Source organism: Schistocerca nitens, chromosome 12, assembly GCF_023898315.1.
Source record: "Schistocerca nitens isolate TAMUIC-IGC-003100 chromosome 12, iqSchNite1.1, whole genome shotgun sequence".
NCBI lineage: Eukaryota > Metazoa > Arthropoda > Insecta > Orthoptera > Acrididae > Schistocerca > Schistocerca nitens.
In genome coordinates, this window is record NC_064625.1 from 28,574,816 (window position 1) to 28,595,409 (window position 20,594).

At 44.0% G+C, this 20,594-nt stretch overlaps 1 protein-coding gene across 2 annotated transcripts in view; it reads right to left on the minus strand.

The window, feature by feature from the left end:
* Positions 1–20,594, minus strand: part of LOC126215388 (phosphoserine aminotransferase) — a 122,234-nt gene that overhangs the window by 74,229 nt on the left and 27,411 nt on the right. Inside the window, exons 1-2 of one of the 2 annotated variants that reach the window (XM_049942096.1) lie at positions 12,082–12,128; positions 11,661–11,878 (exon numbers count right to left, since the gene is read on the minus strand). In XM_049942096.1, coding sequence (XP_049798053.1) covers positions 11,661–11,878; positions 12,082–12,121 — 258 coding nt within the window. In that variant the 5' untranslated portion in view covers positions 12,122–12,128. Of the gene's footprint in view, positions 1–11,660; positions 11,928–12,081; positions 12,129–20,594 lie in introns of those variants that run through there. The other variant, XM_049942095.1, reaches the window with a different exon arrangement.

The following is a 20,594-nucleotide window of genomic DNA, read 5'->3' on the forward strand; positions in this document are numbered from 1 at the left end:
AAAACTGTGTGCCGGACCGAGACTCGAACTCGGGACCTTTGCCTTTCGCGAGCAAGTGCTCTACCAACTGAGCTACCCAAGCACCACTGACGCCCCGTCCTCACAGCTTTACTTCTGCCAGGTTGGGGCGTGAGTCGTGCTTGATAGCTCAGTTGTTGGAGCACTTGCCCGCGAAAGGCAAAGGTCCCGAGTTCGACTCTCGGTCCGGCACACAGTTTTAATCTGCCAGGAAGTTTCATATCAACGCACACTCCGCTGCAGAGTGAAAATCTCATTCTAGGTTCTAGTTTGTTTAAGAGTTGACACTTGTACTGCATCATCTTAAAAGACTCATCAAACTTTACCTCATCATCCATGAGATGAGGAAATAATGTTCGAAATTCTCCCTGTTCTGATCATGTTTTCTAGGCACTGTGGATTCACATATTTCTTCTTTTTTATGACCTTGCTTCATTTTCTTCTCCCTCTGAAGCAAGTGCTACAGGGTGGAGCAAATAAAACTTGCCCGGACCAATGGATACGATTGGTCGTGAATTCGTGGCAGCGTTAACGGAGGAAAAAGAGACCTACAGTTACTTCCGACAGGATGGAGCAACTGCCCATACAGCCGTCTGCATCTTGGATCACATTCTTCACGCCTGACAGAGTTGTGAGCAGAGGTCTGTCTGGTCGCGGCCCTAGCTGGCCACGCAGATCACACGACCTGTCAGTGTGCGATTACTTGGCGTGGGGAGGTGTATAGCAACAACACTCATACTCTTCAAGAATTGCAGCAGGACATTTCGGATGAGACTGCAGTAATTCCTGCAGTCCATACACTACTGGCCATTAAAATTGCTACACCACGAAGATGACGTGCTACAGACGAGAAATTTAACCGACAGGAAGAAGATGCTGTGATATACAAATTATTAGATTTTCAGAGCATTCACACAAGGTTGGCGCCGGTGGCGACACCTACAACGTGCTGACATGAGGAAAGTTTCCAACTGATTTCTAATAAACAAACAGCAGTTGGCCGGCGTTGCCTGAAGAAACGTAGTTGTGATGCCTCGTGTAAGGAGGAGAAATGCGTACCATCACGTTTCCGACTCTGATAAAGGTCGGATTGTGGCCTATAGCGATTGCAGTTTATCGTATCGCGACATTTATGCTCGCGTTGGTCGAGATCCAATGACTGTTAGCAGAATATGGAATCGGTGGGTTCAGGAGGGTAATACGGAACGCCGTGCTGGATCCCAACGGCCTCGTATCACTAGCAGTCGAGATGACAGGCATCTTATCCGTATGGCTGTAACGGATCGTGCAGCCACGTCTCGATCCCTAAGTCAACAGATGGGGACGTTTGCAAGACAACAACCATCTGCACGAACAGTTCGACGACGTTTGCAGCAGCACGGACTATCAGCTCGGAGACCATGGCTTGCGGTTACCCTTGACGATGCATCACAGACAGGAGCGCCTGCGATGGTATACTCAATGACGAACCTGGGTGCACGAATGGCAAAACGTCATTTTTTCGGACGAATCTAGGTTCTGTTTGCAGCATCGTGGTGGTCGCATCCGTGTTTGGCGACATCGCGGTGAACGCACATTGGAAGCGTGTATTCGTCATCGCCATACTGGCGTATCACCCGGCGTGATGGTATGGGGTGCCATTGGTTACACGTCTCGGACACCCCTTGTTCGCATTGACGGCACTTTGAACAGTGGACGTTACATTTCAGATGTGTTACGACCCGCGGCTCTACCCTTCATCCGATCCCTGCGAAAACCTACATTTCAGCAGGATAATGCACGACCGCATGTTTCAGGTCCTGTACGGGCCTTTCTGGATACAGAAAATGTTCGAGTGATGCTCTGGCCAGCACATTCTCCAGATCTCTCACCAATTGAAAACACCTCGTCAATGGTGGCCAAGCAACTGGCTCGTCACAATACGCCAGTCACTACTCTTGATGAACTGTGGTACCGTGTTGAAGCTGCATGAGCAGCCATCCAAGCTCCGTTCGACTTAATGCCCAGGTGTATCGAGGCCGTTATTATAGCCGGAGGTGGTTGTTCTGGGTACTGATTTCTCAGGATCTATGCACCCAAATTGCGTGAAAATGTAATCACATCTCAGTTCTAGTATAAAATATTTGTCCAATGAATACCCGTTTATCATCTGCATTTCTTCTTCGTGTAGCAAATTTAATGGTCAATAGTGTATTTACAACGGGAAGGCGGACGATCCTCGGTTCGTAGAGGTACAGGCAGGAGCACAGCCGTCACTCGTCAACCAGGCGTTCGACCCTAACACGGCCCGGACAGATGTGTCCTGGCCTTAACTTTCTGGAGAGCAGTCTGTGTGCATGTATTACTTATAACGTAGCTGGGTCTGGAGCTTGCTGCTCAGTTTGAAGACAGATTGTACCACTCTCGCATTGTTGTCATTGTAGCCGTCTTGCTTATCTTACAAAATATGAAAATGGCGCGTCTGGACACCGAAGTAACGATTACGGAAGTGCAGATGGCTCTGAGCACTATGGGACTCAACATCTTAGGTCATAAGTCCCCTAGAACTTAGAACTACTTAAACCTAACTAACCTAAGGACATCACACACACCCATGCCCGAGGCAGGAATCGAACCTGCGACCGTAGCAGCCCCGCGGCTCCGGACTGCAGCGCCAGAACCGCACGGCCACCGCGACCGGCAAGTGCAGATACAACCATGGCTCTGCAACACATGGAACCAGAGATAAAAAGTGAGAATATGGCGAGCAGTTACAGCGGGCACTCACGGAGAAAAATGGGGATGGAACGGATGACAGGCAGAAATCAGATTTTGGTGAGCAATGAAAGTAAATATTTCATTAATAGTTATGTGTGAAGTGATCGTATGCCATTGGTGGCCGGGAGGCCTCATGCGGGGAAGTTCGGTTGTTGTTGGTGTGGTCTTCAGTCCTGAGACTGGTTTGATGCAGCTCTCCATGCTACTCTATCCTGTGCCAGCTTCTTCATCTCTAAGTAACTACTGCAACCTACATCCTTCTGAATCTGCTTAGTGTATTCATCTCTTGGTCTCCCTCTACGATTTTTACCCTCCACGCTGCCCTCCAGTACTAAATTGGTGATCCCTTGATGCCTCAGAACATGTCCTACCAACCGGTCCCTTCTTCTGGTCAAGTTGTGCCACAAACTTCTCTTCTCCCCAATCTTATTCAATACTTCCTCATTAGTTATGTGATCTACCCATCTAAAGGGCACGCACACAAATTTCTGAAAATAACGCATGTATCCATGGGCGTTCTCGTGTCCACACGGTGCCTCATTCCGCAAGTCTCCTGTGAATCTCGTTCTTTGCCTGGGAACTTGTGTTGCGTTTATTGTGATGAGAAGGCGACAGAAAAAGAAAACGCAAAAGCTACTGTAGGTAAACTAGTATATAAGCAACAGAGGTACGAGAGATGTAAAGAGATGACAACGTTTGGTCTGTAGATTTCAGGAGAAGGCCATGACGGGATTTCAGATTTTCTGCTTGGGAAAATGCAGCGATAAGGCTGGCAATAAAATTTTGTTAGCTAGTAACTGGCGACTTATACGGGGTGGTCCATTGATAGTGACCGCGCCAAATATCTCACGAAATAAGCGTCAAACGAAAAAACTACAAAGAACGAAACTGGTCTAGCTTGAAAGGTGAAACCAGATGGCGCTATGGTTGGCCCCCTAGATGGCGCTGCCGTAGGTCAATCGGATATCAACTGCGTTTTTTTAAATAGGAACCCCCATTTTTATAACATATTCGTGTAGTACGTAAAGAAATATGAATGTTTTAGTTGGACCACTTTTTTCGCTTTGTGAAAGTTAGCGCTGTAATAGTCACAAACGTATAAGTACGTGGTATCACGTAACATTCCGCCAGTGCTGACGGTATTTGCTTCGTGATACATTACCCGTGTTAAAATGGACCGTTTACCAATTGCGGAAAAGGTCGATATCGTGTTGATGTATGGCTATTGTGATCAAAATGCGCAACGGGCGTGTGCTATGTATACTGTTCGGTACAGGAAGTGTTCAGCCACATATGAAACGTGAACCACGACCTGCAACAAATGATGATGCCCAAGTAGATGTTTTAGCTGCTGTCACGGCTAATCCGCACATCAGTAGCACACAAATTGCGCGAGAATCGAGAATCTCAAAAACGTCGGTGTTGAGAATGCTGCATCAACATCGATTGCACCCGTGCCTTATTTCTATGCACCAGGAATTGCATGGCGACGACTTTGAACGTCGTGTACAGTTCTGCCACTGGGCACAACAGAAATTACGGGACGATGACAGATTTTTTGCACGCTTTCTATTTAGCGACTAAGCGTCATTCGCCAACAGCGGTAACGTAAACCGGCATAATATGCACTATAGACGTTTCACTGCATGACAGAATGGCGATGTACTTCCAACGTGATGGATGTCCGGCACATAGCTCGCGTGCGGTTGAAGCAGTATCGAATAGCGTATTTCATGACAGGTGGATTGGTCGTCGAAGCACCATACCATGGCCCGCACGTTCACCGGATCGGACGTCCCCGGATTTCTTTCTGTGGGGAAAGTTGAAGGATATTTGCCATCGTGATCCACCGACAACGCCTGACAACATGCGTCAGCGCATTGTCATTGCATGTGCGAACATTACGGAAGGCGAACTACTCGCTGTTGAGAGGAATGTCGTTACACGTATTACCAAAGGCATTGAGGTTGACGGACATCATTTTGAGCATTTATTGCATTAATGTGGTATTTACAGTTAATCACGCTGTAACAGCATGCGTTTTCAGAAATGATAAGTTCACAAAGGTACATGTATCACACTGGAACAACCGAAATAAAATGTTCAAACGTACCTACGTTCTGTATTTTAATTTAAAAAACCTACCTGTTACCAACTGTCCGTCGAAAATTGTGAGCCACATGTTTGTGACTATTACAGCGCCATCTATCACAAAGCGAAAACAGTGGTCCAACTAAAACATTCACATTTCATTACGTACTACACGAATATGTAATAAAAAATGGGGGTTTCTATTTAAAAAAAACGCAGTTGATATCCGTTTGACCTATGGCAGCGCCATCTAGCAGGCCAACCATAGCGCCATCTGGTTTCCCCCTTCAAGCTAGACAAGTTTCGTTCTTTGTAGTTCTTTCGTTCGACGCTTATTTCGTGAGATATTTGACCCAGGCACGATCAGTGGACCACCCTGTATACTCATTTGAATTATTTATTCCTCATTTCAAAACAAAGCATTTCAGTTTTATCAAATTTGTAATGTGGAATAATTGTAATTTGTTATTTGACTGTTTTCTACCTCGTTTCAGTGTCGAAAATACCTAAGCCCGTAATTATTAGCGTATTTTGTTCCTACACAATATTAAAATTTATATCTATTAACATCTATAAATACTGTTCTGTGTATAATTAGGACTTGTTCCATATTCATGCAATTCTTTTGCATAATGTAACAACGGAACACGAATAAAGGAATAAAAATAAAAGTGATTATTTCTTAAACTGAGAAGTACTTATGGGAGGTTCTTAGTAGTTGTGTGAATGTTAATTTGACTTTCAATGCGTCATTTGTATTTAATCATGAAATACGATATGAGGATTAACGTCCTCGGACTCGACAAATTTGGGAATCATAGACGACAGAATCCACTAGAACGGAAGTTCTGTTATTCACTTTCGTATATTTTGCATCATCAGTGTGCTCCATTTAGTAGTCTGTTCAGGAGCTATACATACCCCATCACTTCTTTTTTTCAGATGTCAGGCCCCTCAGTTGTGCTTTTAAGCACAGCACGAATGTTCGTCCACAGTTTTCATACACACGTTTCATAAATTTTGACTCATTCTTCTCAGTTTTCCTATTTCGAAACTTACAGTATCTTATTCTTTACAGAAATATGAACGGAGTCTTTTTATCTAATACGTGACGCTCAGGGCAACATCTCGAACTTTTATTTAAACAAACTTCAGAAGCAGGATTCCACACGACTTTTTTCTGTGTCTGTAATCATCTATAAGCTTATGCGTGCTTCCTTTGGGGTCAGTAGACATCATTGCATATAAATCGCTTTACAGCATAACCTCAACACACTACACAATCAAACACATAAGGGCCCCAGCTGCCTGTCATCTCCTGAAAAGTGCAAAGATACCCACCGATGGAGGGTAAATATGCGGCCTCCATTTACAGGAAATTACGCATGCTGTGCTGTTGGAAGTTTATGCGCATGCGCAAAGTTGAATACAAAAAAAGGCATCGTGTGTACATACCTTTAGTTCCTCTTATCCCAAGTGCAGGAATACTTTCCATTACGCATGTCAGCGTATCATCAAAATTGTAGCCGTCACATTGCCTCCCAAAACTGTGAAGTGTGCAACATTCTTGTATCACAGTATCCGCTACACCAACATTAATATCGATTGGACGATGGAAAATACTCCATTTACTACATAAAATGCGCCATGCACATTCTACGTGACGCCGTGCTTGTGATAGCATGTAGTTAAACACTTTTTGTGTATTTGTCAAGTTCTTTGCGGCGAATGGTCTCATTAAGTTGTCACTCACTGCAAAAGCCCCGTCAGCGACAAACAAGTAAGGGATTTTCAGTCCACAAGGATCGTTTGAAAGTGATGCTGCATCTGGTAAATTCAAAGTGTGATTGTAAACGATTTACCTAATTCTGTTGCTTTGAATACATTACAGTCTCCTTGATGACCAAACGCCCCTACGTCTATGAATCTGAAACAATAATTTCTGTCTGCTATCGTCGTTAGTACAACGGAAAGTTACTCTCTCTAATTACAACGTTTGCTGCCTGATCTTCATGGTTTAACGCTTCTTACGAAGTTTCCAAATGGTTCAAATGGCTCTGAGCACTAGGGGACTTAACTACTGAGGTCATCTGTCCCCCCGGGTTCGATTCCCGGCGGGGTCAGGGATTTTCTCTGCCTCGTGATGGCTGGGTGTTGTGTGATGTCCTTAGGTTAGTTAGGTTTAAGTAGTTCTAAGTTCTAGGGGACTGATGACCATAGATGTTAAGTCCCATAGTGCTCAGAGCCATTTTTTTCATCTGTCCCCTACAACTTAGAACTACTTAAACCTAACTAACCTAAGGACGTCACACACATCCATGCCCGAGGCAGGATTCGAACCTGCGACCGTAGCGGTCGCGCGGTTCCAGATTGTAGTGCCTAGAACCGCTCGGCCACTCCGGCCGGCCTACGGTTCCATCTATGGATCCCAAACAGTGAGGGATTACTTACTGATCAGTCACACGATTGTGATTTCACATCTGGCATCTCGTGAGGAGCTAATATTTTTCTTAATTTATGGCCAACTTTGAGCTTGACAACATGTTAAGCGTCCTGCAATATATGTTAAAGACATAAAATCAGATCTTTGAAAATGTCATAAAAGGCTGAAACTTGAGTTGTACTTAAATAAACAATGAAACAGTCAAATGGCGGTGTGTTCCTTTAAAAAATATTGTAAGACTGTTGCTCAGCAACATCAAAATCAGTGAGGGAAGTTTGCTGTCTTCTCTACTTGGTCGCTGATATTCTTCCGCCCTTCTGTAATCGGTGGTTACGTATATTTCTCTTTTATCATCTGCCATATGAACGTGCATGTGTCTCTAGTAATGCCAGCTATCAAAGATGGGTCGAGAAGAAACTCAGAATGTAGAGAATGCATCGAATTCCCAGTCCCTAGATACCTGTAAAATTTGACTTGTTCCACCGGAAATCGTTGGCGAAAGCCTGCAGATTTTCTTTTTATTTACGTACTGCACGGCGCTTTTCGGGAAATTATTCCCATTTTCAAGTGCGTTTTCTGTGTGCCATGCCATTTGTTCGTGATGTTTTCCAAGTGTGAAGTGCTGCATTGTCCTATTCTCTTTACTGTAATGTATGAAAACGCGCGCAAATTTTAATCAATCATCGATATTTACACAGAGTTAGTGCCGAACCTGTATGTAAAGATCGCCCATTAATTAAAAACTGCGCATGTTTTTATAGATTAATCGCCGCCATTGGACATGACACAGTGAAAGGACAGCATTCTTATTTAACGAAGTTCCGCTCATAGCTGACAGTAACAATAAGTGCGCACAGTGAATATTACCGTAGTTTGTAGCAATGCACTGCTGACAAGGGTTTTTCTGGGCTTGACGCTGCGTGAGAAAACGCCCGTATGCCCAGCACAGAGCCTCACGTGTTGCTTGAATCGCGGCGTAAACGCGCGTGAGAAACATACTTGTATGGCCGTTGCCTAATTAACTTGTATTTAATCAGGCGCGCGGGTCACCAAAGGTTGCCTATGTCCTGGACTAAAGCAATGAAAAAAAAAAACAGCAGGTACACGCACACTCGCCCAGAAAACAGAACTAATAAAGAAAAGTATGACAGCCACGCCAGTGAAATTTCACGGCGCCGGCCGGTGTGGCCGTGCGGTTCTAGGCGCTTCAGTCTGGAGCCGCGTGACCGCTACGGTCGCAGGTTCGAATCCTGCCTCGGGCATGGATGTGTGTGATGTCCGTAAGTTAGTTAGGTTTAAGTAGTTTTAAGTTCTGGGGGACTGATGACCACAGATGTTAAGTCCCATAGTGCTCAGAGCCATTTGAACCAAATTTCACGGCAATATGTAGCAGTAAACAGAGAAAAGTTTCAGAAAATCTTATGTTAGGCGTGGCTTTCAAGTTATTAACACACTAAAGCTTCGAGTAAAACATAAATTGAAAAGGTGCGTATGACAAATGTGATGCATCTGGAGCATACAGAATTGATTGTAACAATGTGATAAATATTATATCGGCCAAGCCGGCCGCTCTTTTACGTAACGTTTAAAGAGCATTCACAGCCGCGTAAGAAAACTGCTTTGGAATTGCAGTTATCAGATGGTGGTCGTAATAACAGGGAGGATTCAGAATAGCACGCGTATTATTCACAGGAAGCAAAAGCGCCATCCTATAAAGTTATCAGATGAGCTTACAATTTATAAAGCGAAAAGAGCAAGGGCCAACAAGAATACTATCAGAGCGAATTTGCAACCCATGCCTACTTTCCTTTACTTCGCATGACCTGCGTCAATTATTGAACGCCTTTATTACGTGCATCTTGCCTTTTGTCTTTACCTAGTATAGAGTGCATTACATTTTTGCTTCATTTTCTCATATTTAGCGGATTACTCTCGTGTTTACTTGTACCTTCTCCGTTTATATAATACATTTCATCAACTAGGTTATCTTTTTAGTTGATTGTTACTGTGTTTTAACACTGTTTTCTTGGAACGGAATGTCAGACGGTACGAGAGGCCCTCTGGAAGTTCCTACGCGATGCCAACAGAAGGGGTGATTACTTACCACAGTCTATTTATTGTTTTATTCATTTGGCTCCTTTCCCTATTTATTTTATTATTTTTACATTATTCTGTTAGCTCTGTCCGCAGCTCGTGGTCGTGCGGTAGCGTTCTCGCTTCCCACGCCCGGGTTCCCGGGTTCGATTCCCGGCGGGGTCAGGGATTTTCTCTGCCTCGTGATGACTGGGTGTTGTGTGATGTCCCTAGGTTAGTTAGGTTTAAGTAGTTCTAAGTTCTGGGGGACTGATGACCATAGATGTTAAGTCCCATAGTGCTCAGAGCCAGAGCCTGTTAGCTCTGTAAGCTTGTTCTTGCGTATGTCGTTATATTTTTATCTAAAACCGCCACAAGCCCGTTTCAGAAGTACATACTAAATGCTCTAGCAGAACGCGTCAGATGATCTTGAAAACCGTTCGCGGATGATGCGGTTCGCGATTGTTTATAACAAAGTAGCAATGCCAAAAGACAGTATCGATTTACAGAATCGCCTGCTGAGAACTGATGAATGGTGCTGGCAATTGATCCTGAACGTGAATTAATGCAACATGTTCAAATAAAATGGCTCCAAGCACTATGGGACTTAACTTCTGTCATCAGTCCTCTAGACTTAGAACTACTTAAACCTAACTAACCTAAGGACAGCACACACAACCATGCCCGAGGCAGCATTCGAACCTGCGACCGTAGCAGCAGCGCGGTTCCGGACTGAAGCGCCTAGAACCGCTCGGCCACAGAGGCCGGCTGTAACATGTTCCTTTGTTTGGATTTTCAGCGTGTTATTTTGCTTTGGCTGTTCTTTACAAACTTCTTAACAATTTAAATTTAACTTTAGTCGTCTTTTTAATTTACTGCAATTTATCACTGTAATAACTTATACACGCGGTAAGCCCTTACATAGTGTATTCTTCTTTTTATTGTATTTTGTGAATCGGCCGAAGTGGCCGAGCGGTTCTAGGCGCTTCACTCTGGAACCGCGCGACCGCTATGGTCGCAGGTTCGAATCCTGCCTCGGGCATGGATGTGTGTGATGTCCTTAGGTTAGTTAGGTTTAAGTAGTTCGAAGTTCTAGGGGACTGATGACCTAAGATGCTAAGTCCCATAGTGCTCAGAGCCATTTGAACCTTTTTTTTGTATTTTGTACACTGAATATGTGTAGGCCTACAGTAGCGGCATCCATGGAGCTAACGACACGCACATTCTTGTGGCACCTGTACTGCAGTTTGTTAAGAACAGTAACGCTGTGAACAAGACGATTCAGCCGACACTGTGGCCTAATGTATGCCATATTTTAAATATGTGCAACGATGATACGTTGATCTTGCGTTTATCTTTTGACGATACCACTATGACTTCATTCATTATGTGTCCTCGGTGTTTTTCGCGGCAGCATGTATGAATACAATCTTCTACCGGCCTAAGTGGCCGAGCGGTTCTAGGCACTACAGTCTGGAACCGCGCGACCGCGACGGTCGCAGGTTCGAATCCTGCCTCGGGCATGGATGTGTGTGATGTCCTTAGGTTAGTTAGGTTTAAGTAGTTCTAAGTTCTAGGGGACTGATGACCTCAGAATTTAAGTACCATAGTGCTCTGAGCCATTTGAACAATTTTTTTTAAATACAATCTTCTCGGTTTAATTGACGCGGCTTGAAAACCGAGATTTTATTCACGGTTTCGTTATACTTGAACATGTTTTTAAAACAGCTATGCCTCTTAATATTTTAAACGTATGTTTTCCACAGTATATCAGCAACACTTTTCATTATAGCCTTTTTTATTGTTTTAAGATGTAAACAATCCACTAGTTGTATTTGTATTTTTCCCGTGTTCTGCTGCAGATCAGAAGATGGTCATCGCTGATAGAAACCGGTAAGGACGTAACAATTTTGTGGAATTAAAAAAAAAAAAAATTGTACACTGTCTAGATCACTGTTTATTCGCGACCACGTCACAGCTTGTGGTACCTACCAGCAAGTGTTCCGTTTTTATCCACTGAGGTACGGAACCGTAAAAATGGACGCGAACTACACGGAAACTAATGACTCAAAACGCGCGGCTCGTTATTTGTTGCTGCGTTGGATCATTGAACGAGCCTCCGTTTGCCGCCCGGTGGACGGGTAAACAAGCTCCCGTTAGCGACAGGCGACGCACCTGACCTTGACCTTGGGAGTGACTTGACCTACGCTCACACGCTAAGGACGCAACCCATTCTCCTCTGGCGCGAGGCCTCGCTCAGGGAGCGCCACAAACTCACCTCCCGCGGCAGTTTGGCCGGCCCGGCTCCGAAATTGAAGACCTTCTTCGCTGTCGCCATGTCACGGCTGCTGTTTCTGCGTCGCTCGCACTGCCAATGGGAACACTGCTCTCCCGTACGTCTGCCAGACGTCAATTGAAGATGAGTGGAAGCCAGCTGCTGGAGCGTCGCGCCACCGGCTGATAACTGAGCAAGTGGACGCGCTGCCAACCTAACGGCTGCAAACAGCGCCGAGCTCATTGGCTGGGAGGGCCACATAATGGGAACCTACAAGATGCCAGCGCTGTTACTGGGCCGCTTCGGGGGCCTCACACTTTCAGTAATACAGGGTGTTTCAAAAAGAATATATGTATTTCGAATGCATATATTTAATAAACTTCAAGACATACGAATAAGAAACTTGACACACATATTTACGAACCTCTCAAGTTCAGATTACAGCTGTTCAATATGTCCTCCATCAGCGACACGAACAATATCACATCGATGTTCAAATTCCTCCCATACTCAAGCAAGCTTGTCCTTCGCCCAGGGGTGGATCCTGGGGGCGCGCGCGTGGGGGGGGGGGGGGGGAGGAAGGGGGCAATTGCCCCCCCCCCCCCCGGTGCGTGAACGATCTTTTCTTATTGTTAATATTCACATTCATGAAGAAAAACAGCTTATTATGAGCATAAAATGACGTAATTAACAATATGCGATGATTTCCTCAACACAGTCAAATACCCTATTATAACTTTTCGAAGTCGTATCCTCATTGCTGCGTATAAACACATGCGCGAATTCGATGGCAACATTCTCTCAAATGAAAGCAATTGGTGAACTAATTTCGAAGATTTAAGAATGGAAACAAATGAACATTAGCATTTTTATAGATTATTTTACATTAGCAGACAATCACAGAGTTTTTCAAGTGCACGTGCCGTATTTGGAGAATATTTTTTAGGTAATGCAGTAAGTTATTTCATTAAACACACTTGACACATAGCGATACACAAACTAAAAACAGAATATATACGGGGGATACACAATTAAACTAAAAACAGAATATATACATCGCGCTCGCGTATAAAGTATTAATGGTTTTATTTGGAATTAATTTTTTGGAAGGCAGATACCAAAAAAATCCCCCCCCCCCCCTTGACCGAGATCCTGGATCCGCCCCTGCCTTCGTCACTGATGTTATGGCAGTACGGATCCAGTTCTTCAACTCTTCCAGGTTCTCTAAGAGTCGTCGCCAGCCATCCTGATTTAGGTTTTCCGTGATTTCCCTAAACCGTTTCAGGCAAATGCCAGGATGGTTCCTTTGAAAGGGCACGGCCGATTTCCTTCCCAGTCCTTCCCTAGCCCGAGCTTTCGCTCCGTCTCTAATGACCTCGTTGTCGACGGGACGTTAAACACTAACCACCACCACCATCTCTAAGAGTGGTGGTACATAAACGTTGTCTTTAACGAAACCCCTACAGGAAGAAGTCAGAGGGTGTTAAATGCGGTGACCGTGGAGCCCAGCTGAAACATAGTAAGTCGCCAGCTCCTTGACGACCAATCCAACGGTTCGGTGGAGTTTCATTCAGATGTTCAAGCACTTTGCGACTCCAGTGAGTGGGTGCCCAGTCTTGTTGAAAAATGAAGTTGGCTTCGTGCAGCCTCGGAAACAACCAGTTTTGTATCATAGCGAGATTCTGCTGACCGTTAACTTTGTTTGCATCAAAGAAGAATGGGCCGTAATCAGATGATTGGGATATCGCACAAAGCACATTGACTTTGGGCGAATCTCGTACATATTCAATGGCTACATGTGGGTTCTGTAGGCCCCAAATACGAACACTGTGTTTGTTTACCTGACCACTAGCATGGAAAGTCGCTCCATCACTGAACACGATGCGTTGTGCGAAAGTGTTATCACTGTCAGTACCGGCAAGAATCTCACAAAATGCCACACGTTTGCGTTTGTCGTCAGAACGCAGAGCTTGTAACAGCTGTAACTTGTAAGGTTTCATAACCAACCGACGTCTCAAAACACGCCAAATTGTTGTAGACAGTTGTAACTCCCGACTGGCACAGCGAGTTGATGTTAAAGGACTGTGTTGGAAAGCAGTTTGAATTCGTGGCACACATTTTCTTTACGAACACGGGGGCGGCCAGGACTCTTTCCTTTACATACCATCTGCGAATATTCCTCCCATTCGGAGGATCAATTTGGTACCTCAACCTGAAACGACTTTGCGCTGTAATCACGGAATTGCAGTTCCCAAACTCGAGAAAACAAAATGATTTCTGCTGCGGAGTAGCCATTTTATACATATGACGGTTACCAAGCAAAACAGAAGGCAACTGATATCTAGCGGTTATTAATATAAACTAGACTATGTATTCGTTTCTCCAATAGCCGAGCCGAGGGGCAGCGATCGATAGTTTTGACAAAATAATACTTTATAATAAAATGGTTCAAATGGCTCTGAGCACTATGGGACTCAACTGCTGAGGTCATTAGTCCCCTAGAACTTAGAACTAGTTAAACCTAACTAACCTAAGGACATCACAAACATCCATGCCCGAGGCAGGATTCGAACCTGCGACCGTAGCGGTCTTGCGGTTCCAGACTGCAGCGCCTTTAACCGCACGGCCACTTCGGCCGGCACTTTCTAATACGTATATTCTTTTTGAAAACCCTGTATTGCCAAACCATCAATATACAAGGTGGCGCAAAAATCAGTGGATAGTTGGTTAAAAGAAAACACAGGTAACAGCAAGACGTACAAGTACAAAGAAGTGTGATAGGACCGCTTTACTTCTCTATACACATAAATGATTAGGTGGACAGGGTGGATATCAATCTACGGTTGCTCGCTGATGATGCCATAATGTACAGTAAGGTGTCGAAGTTGAGTGACTGTAGGAAGATACAAGACGACTTAGACAAAATTTCCAGTTGGTGTGATGGATGACAGCTACCCCTAAATGTGGAAAAATGTAAGTTGGTGCGGATGAGCAAGAAGATCAGACCTGTAATGTTGGATACGGTATTACTATCGTCCTGCTTTATACAGTCACGTCGTTTAAATATCTGGGCGTAACGTTGCAAAGCGGAACGAGATGGAACGAGCACGTGAGAACTGTAATAGGGAAGGGGAATGGTCGACTTCCGTTTATTGCGAGAATTTTAGGAAAGAGTGGTTCACCTGTAAAGGACACTGCACATGGGAGGCTGGTGCGACCTGTTCTTGAGTACTGCTCGAATGTTTGGGATCCGTACCAGGTCGGATTCAAGGAAGATATCGAAACAATTCAGAGACGAGCTGCTAGATTTGTTCCTGCTACGCAGGTTTGAACAACACGTAAGTGTTACGAAGATGCTTCAAATGAGAATCCCTAGAGGGAAGGCGACGTTCTTTTCGAGAAACAATAATGAGAAAATTTAGAGAACCGGCATTTGAAGCTGACTGCCGAACAATTCTACTGCAGCCAACAAAGACTGCGCGTAAGGACCACAAAGATAAGAGAAATTAGGGCTCAGAGGGAAGCATGCAGATAGTCGTTTTTCCCTCACTCTGCGAATGGAACAGGAATGGAAGTGACTATTAATAGTGCAGGGTACCCTCTGCTATGCGTCGTACGGTGGGTTGTGGAGTGCCTATATAGATGTAGATGCACAGTATGAAGTTTTAATCCGTTGTTCTTGCCAAATAGTGATAATTACGCCTTGTCAAATTGGTATACAATGCAGTGACAAACAAAACAAACACAATAATCAAACAAGTGAATTGTCGAAAGCGTGATCGGTGAGACATGTTTATAGCTGTAGTTTTCCGAATTTTCATGATTTTAACGAAAGAAGAAACGGTATTTCCCGTTAAAACATTTTGTAAAAGTGGTGCTACTGCAGTTGTTAATGAACGGGGAAGACACTTTACATCAAAACCACCATCTAGACAAACAGTGTACAACGTGTGAGAAAGACTTGTAGAATATGGATTTGCTCTGAAGGTGGCAGGGGTAAAATACTGGGAGCGAAAAGCTATTTACGATTCGTACAGAAACCAGATGGCAGTTATAAGAGTCGAGGGGCATGAAAGGGAAGCAGTGGTTGGGAAGGGAGTGAGACAGGGTTGTAGCCTATCACCAATGTTGTTCAATCTGTATATTAAGCAAGCAGTAAAGGAAACAAAAGAAAAATTCGGAGTAGGAATTAAAGTCCATGGAGAAGAAATAAAAACTTTGAGGTTCGCCGATGACATTGTAATTCTGTCAGAGACAGCAAAGGACTTGGGAAGAGCAGTTGAACGGAATGGACAGTGTCTCGAAAGGAGGATAGAAGATGAACATCAACAAAAGCAAAACGAGGATAATGGAATGTAGTCAAATTAAGTTGGGTGATGCTGAGGGAATTAGATTAGGAAATGAGACACTTAAAGTAGTAAATGAGTTTTGCTATTTGAGGAGCAAAATAACTGTTGATGGTCGAAGTAGAGAGGATATAAAATGTAGACTGGCAATGGCAAGGAAAGCGTTTCTGAAGAAGAGAAATTTGTTAACATCAAGTATAGAGTTAAGTGTCAGGAAGTCGTTTCTGAAAGTATTTGTAGAGAGTGTAGCCATGTATGGAATTGAAATGTGGACGATAAATAGTTTAGACAAGAAGAGAATAGAAGCTTTCGATATGCGGTGCTACAAAAGAATACTGAATATTAGATGGGTAGATCACATAAATAATGAGGAGGTACTGAATAGAATTGTAGAGAAGAGAAATATGTGGCACAACTTGACGAGAAGAAGGGATCAGTTGGTAGGGCATATTCTGAGGCATCAAGGGATCACCAATTTAGTATTGTAGGGCAGCGTGGAGGGTAAAAATCGTAGAGAGAGACCAAGAAATGAATACACTAAGCTGATTCAGAAGGATGTAAGTTGCAGTAAGTACTGGGAGATGAAGAAGCTTGCACAGGATAGAGTAGCATGGAGAGTTGTATCAAACCAGTCCCTTGACTGAAGAGCACAACAACAACAACAATATAAGTGTGTGACCCAAAGTTCGCGGAAATCACCCAGATGATTAGCAACTGAAAAATAAGTATTGTTTGTATTTCTAATGAAACATAAATTCACTGTTTTGTTTAAATCCATGCCCAGTGTCCAGCGACTTTTTGGCCAAATTCATGTTACACACCTCCAGAGGTTGTAGAGGGGACTTAGTAGGTCAAGGTTTATATAGGAACCCATGTCTGGAAACGGCCAAATTCATGTTACACACCTCTGGAGGTTGTAGAGGGGACTTAGTAGGTGAAGTTTTATATAGGAACCCATGTCCGGAAACGTCATCCAGCGACTCTACAACACGTCAAAGTTAGGCGCAGGCGCCTGTAAATGTACTTATGTACAGGATGGTGTCGTGATGTTACAAACTTCCCTGGACTATGGAGACGGATAAGTGTACCAGTTTGAGGTGAGGAATCTCCGTATCGGAAACGAACGAGTCGAAATTAATAAGCGAAAACCGTTCTGACATCTCTAGCGGTGGAATACATGTACTAGTCCTGTTGTTGCTAAAACTGTAGGGTAGGCAACTTTCAGAGGTGGTAGTATGGACCAAAAAAAAAAGAAAAAAGAAAAAAATGTCCAGTAAACTTGGTCCCTAAAATGCCCACCGCAGTAGCTGTGAGCACTTGTTTATCTTCAGAATTGTGAGAGACATCTTCGCTACTGAACAAGTATTCATAGCTCTTAAGGTATGCATTTTAGACCCCACGTTTACGAGACGTTTTTTTCTTATTTGGATCCATATTGCACCTCTGAAACCTACCTACCCTGTAATCTCAGCAACGACACTATCGGTACACGTACTGCACTGGCAGAGGTATCAGAACGGTTTTCGCTTATAACTTTCGACTCGTTCGTTTCCGGCACAGGGACCCTTACCTTAACCCGATACAGTTCTCCTTCTCCATCATCCTAGAAAGTTTGTGACATCATCAAGGAATCACCCTGTATATACATACATTTACGGGCCCCAGCGTCTATATCCTTTACGCTCCATAACGTCATTGGTTGATGTTCCGAACATGGGTTCCTGTGTAAAAAGTGATCGACTACGTCTACTCCACAACATTGTGTGCCGGAGGGTATTTCTGGTACCCCCCACCCACCTCCACTCGCGAATGGCGCGAGCGAAGAACAACTATCGGTAAGCCTCTGTATTGGCTCTGTGATGTTGTTGTTGTGGTCTTCAGTCCTGAGACTGGTTTGATGCAACTCTCCATGCTACTCTATCCTGTGCAAGCTTTTTCATCTCATAGTACCTACTGCAACCTACATCTTTCTGAGTCTGCTTAGTGTATTCATCTCTTGGTCTCCCTCTACGATTTTTACCCTCCACGCTGCCCTCCAATACTAAATTGGTGATCCCTCGATGTCTCAGAACATGTCCTACCAACCGATCCCTTCTTCTAGTCAAGTTGTGCCACAAGCTCCTCTTCTCCCTAATTCTATTCAATACCTCCTCACTAGTTATGTGATCTACCCATCTAATCTTCAGCATTCTTCTGTAGCACCACACTTCGAAAGCTTCTATTCTCTTCTTGTCCAAACTATTTACCGTCCATGTTTCACTTCCATACATGGCTACACTCCATACAAATACTTTCAGAAATGACTTCCTGACACTTAAATCTATACTCGATGTTAACAAATTTCTCTTCTTCAGAAACGCTTTCCTTGCCATTGCCAGTCTACATTTTATATCCTCTCTACTTCGACCATCATCAGTTATTTTGCTCCCCAAATAGCAAAACTCCTTTACTACTTTAAGTGTCTCATTTCCTAATCTAATTCCCTCAACATCACCCGACTTAATTCGACTACATTCCATTATCCTCGTTTTGCTTTTGTTGATGTTCACCTTATATCCTCCCTTCAAGACACCATCCATTCCGTTCAACTGCTCTTCCAAGTCCTTTGCTGTCTCTGACAGAATTACAATGTCATCGGCGAACCTCAAAGTTTTTATTTCTTCTCCATGGATTTTAATACCTACTCCGAATTTTTCTTTTGTTTCCTTTACTGCTTGCTTAATATACAGATTGAACAACATTGGTGATAGGCTACAACCCTGTCTCACTCCCTTCCCAACCATTGCTTCCCTTTGATGTCCCTCGACTCTTATAACTGCCATCTGGTTTCTGTACAAATTGTAAATAGCCTTTCGCTCCCTGTATTTTACCCCTGCCACCTCCAGAATTTGAAAGAGAGTATTCCAATCAACACTGTCAAAAGCTTTCTCTAAGTCTACAAATGCTAGAAACGTATTGGCTCCAACCCCTCGAATTTTCTCATCGTGGTCATTACACGACTCTTCACAGAAAGTGTTGCCTCGATATTTCAATAGCAAACGTCTCTATGATGCACAATGCCTCTCTTACAGCGTCTGCCACTGGACTCTGTAACGCTCTCGTGCCAACTGAATGACCCCGTAACGAAACGCGTCTCTCTTCGTTGGATCTTCTCTACCTCTTTTATCAGTCCCAACGGTAATGGTCTTACACTGGTGGACAATACTCAAGAATCGGTCGAACAAGCTTCTTTGTGGGTGAGTTACGTTTCCTTAAGATTCTTCCTATCATTGTCAGTCTGACATCTGCTTTTCCTGTTAACTGTTTTATGTGGTCATTCCACGTAAGGTCGCTCTGCGTACTTACTTCTAAATATTTTACGGTAGATGTCTGTTTCCAGCAGTTTCTCATCAACAGTGCAGTTGTACAGTAATAGATTAAGAACAGATACCATCGGTGACCATGCAGCTCGTTAGAATGAAATTACAACGAAATGAATACCCCTAGCTGCATACAGGTGTTGATATAAGTCAATGGGGACAGTTGAATATGTGTGCCCCCACGGGGACTCGAACCCGGGATCTCCTGCTTACATGACAGATGCTCTATCCATCTGAGCCACTGAAGACGCGGAGGACTTATCTCTGGAGGACTTATCTCTGGAGGACTTATCTCTGGCATGCCTCCCGTAAGACCCACAATCCCAACTTATTGTCTCACACTATATTCATAGTGCCCCTGCCAACTGCCTGTATGCAGCTAGGGGTACTCATTTCATTGTAATTTCATTCTAACTAGCTGCATGGTCACCGATGGTATCTGATCCTTCGGACATGTCCGAAAGAACAGATACCATCTTCATATAAGTCTCAACGGCCATTTGACCATCTTCTTCTGTGCGGATGCACAAACAGTGCCCGAACTCTTACGGGAATCGGCAAAAAGCCGCGAGTAATGAGTAGAGGCAACGAACAAAATCGAACAAAATGAGTAAAAAAAATGGATAAAGAGTCTGCCATGGAAGCAGGAGATCCCGGGTTCGAGTCCCGGTCGGGGCACACATTTTCAGTTGTCCCCATTGACTTATATCAACGCATGTATGTAGCTATGGGTATTCATTTCATTGTAGTAGATTAATTTTCCGATGTATGCACAGTATGTTGCCCAGTTTGACGTGGAAAACAGCCATGGCAAAAGAGCATTACGGAAATCCAAAAAAGCGAAGTGTTCCATTAATTCAGGTTCAGGGTCAGCTGTCAGAGCCTGTACCGTTAATCACTCCTCTGCAGGTCATTGTGCAAATCGATACTGTCTTCCGGCGTTGCTACTTTCTTAAAGAAACCGCCTCATCTGCGAACAGTTTTAAAGAGCATACGACGCTTTCTATTGGAGTATTTACATGCATTATAAACAGTAACGGTCCTATCACACTTCCTTGGGGCACTCCGGAAATTACCTTTACATCTCTCGATTTTGTTTCGTGAAGAGCGACGTGTTGAGTTTTATCTGCAAGGAGGTCTTGAATCCAGTTGAAATTTAGGGCCAATAGTCGATATGCTCGTATGTTGTTTTCGCTAGGCGGCAGTGTGGGACTGTGTCAAATGCGTTCCTG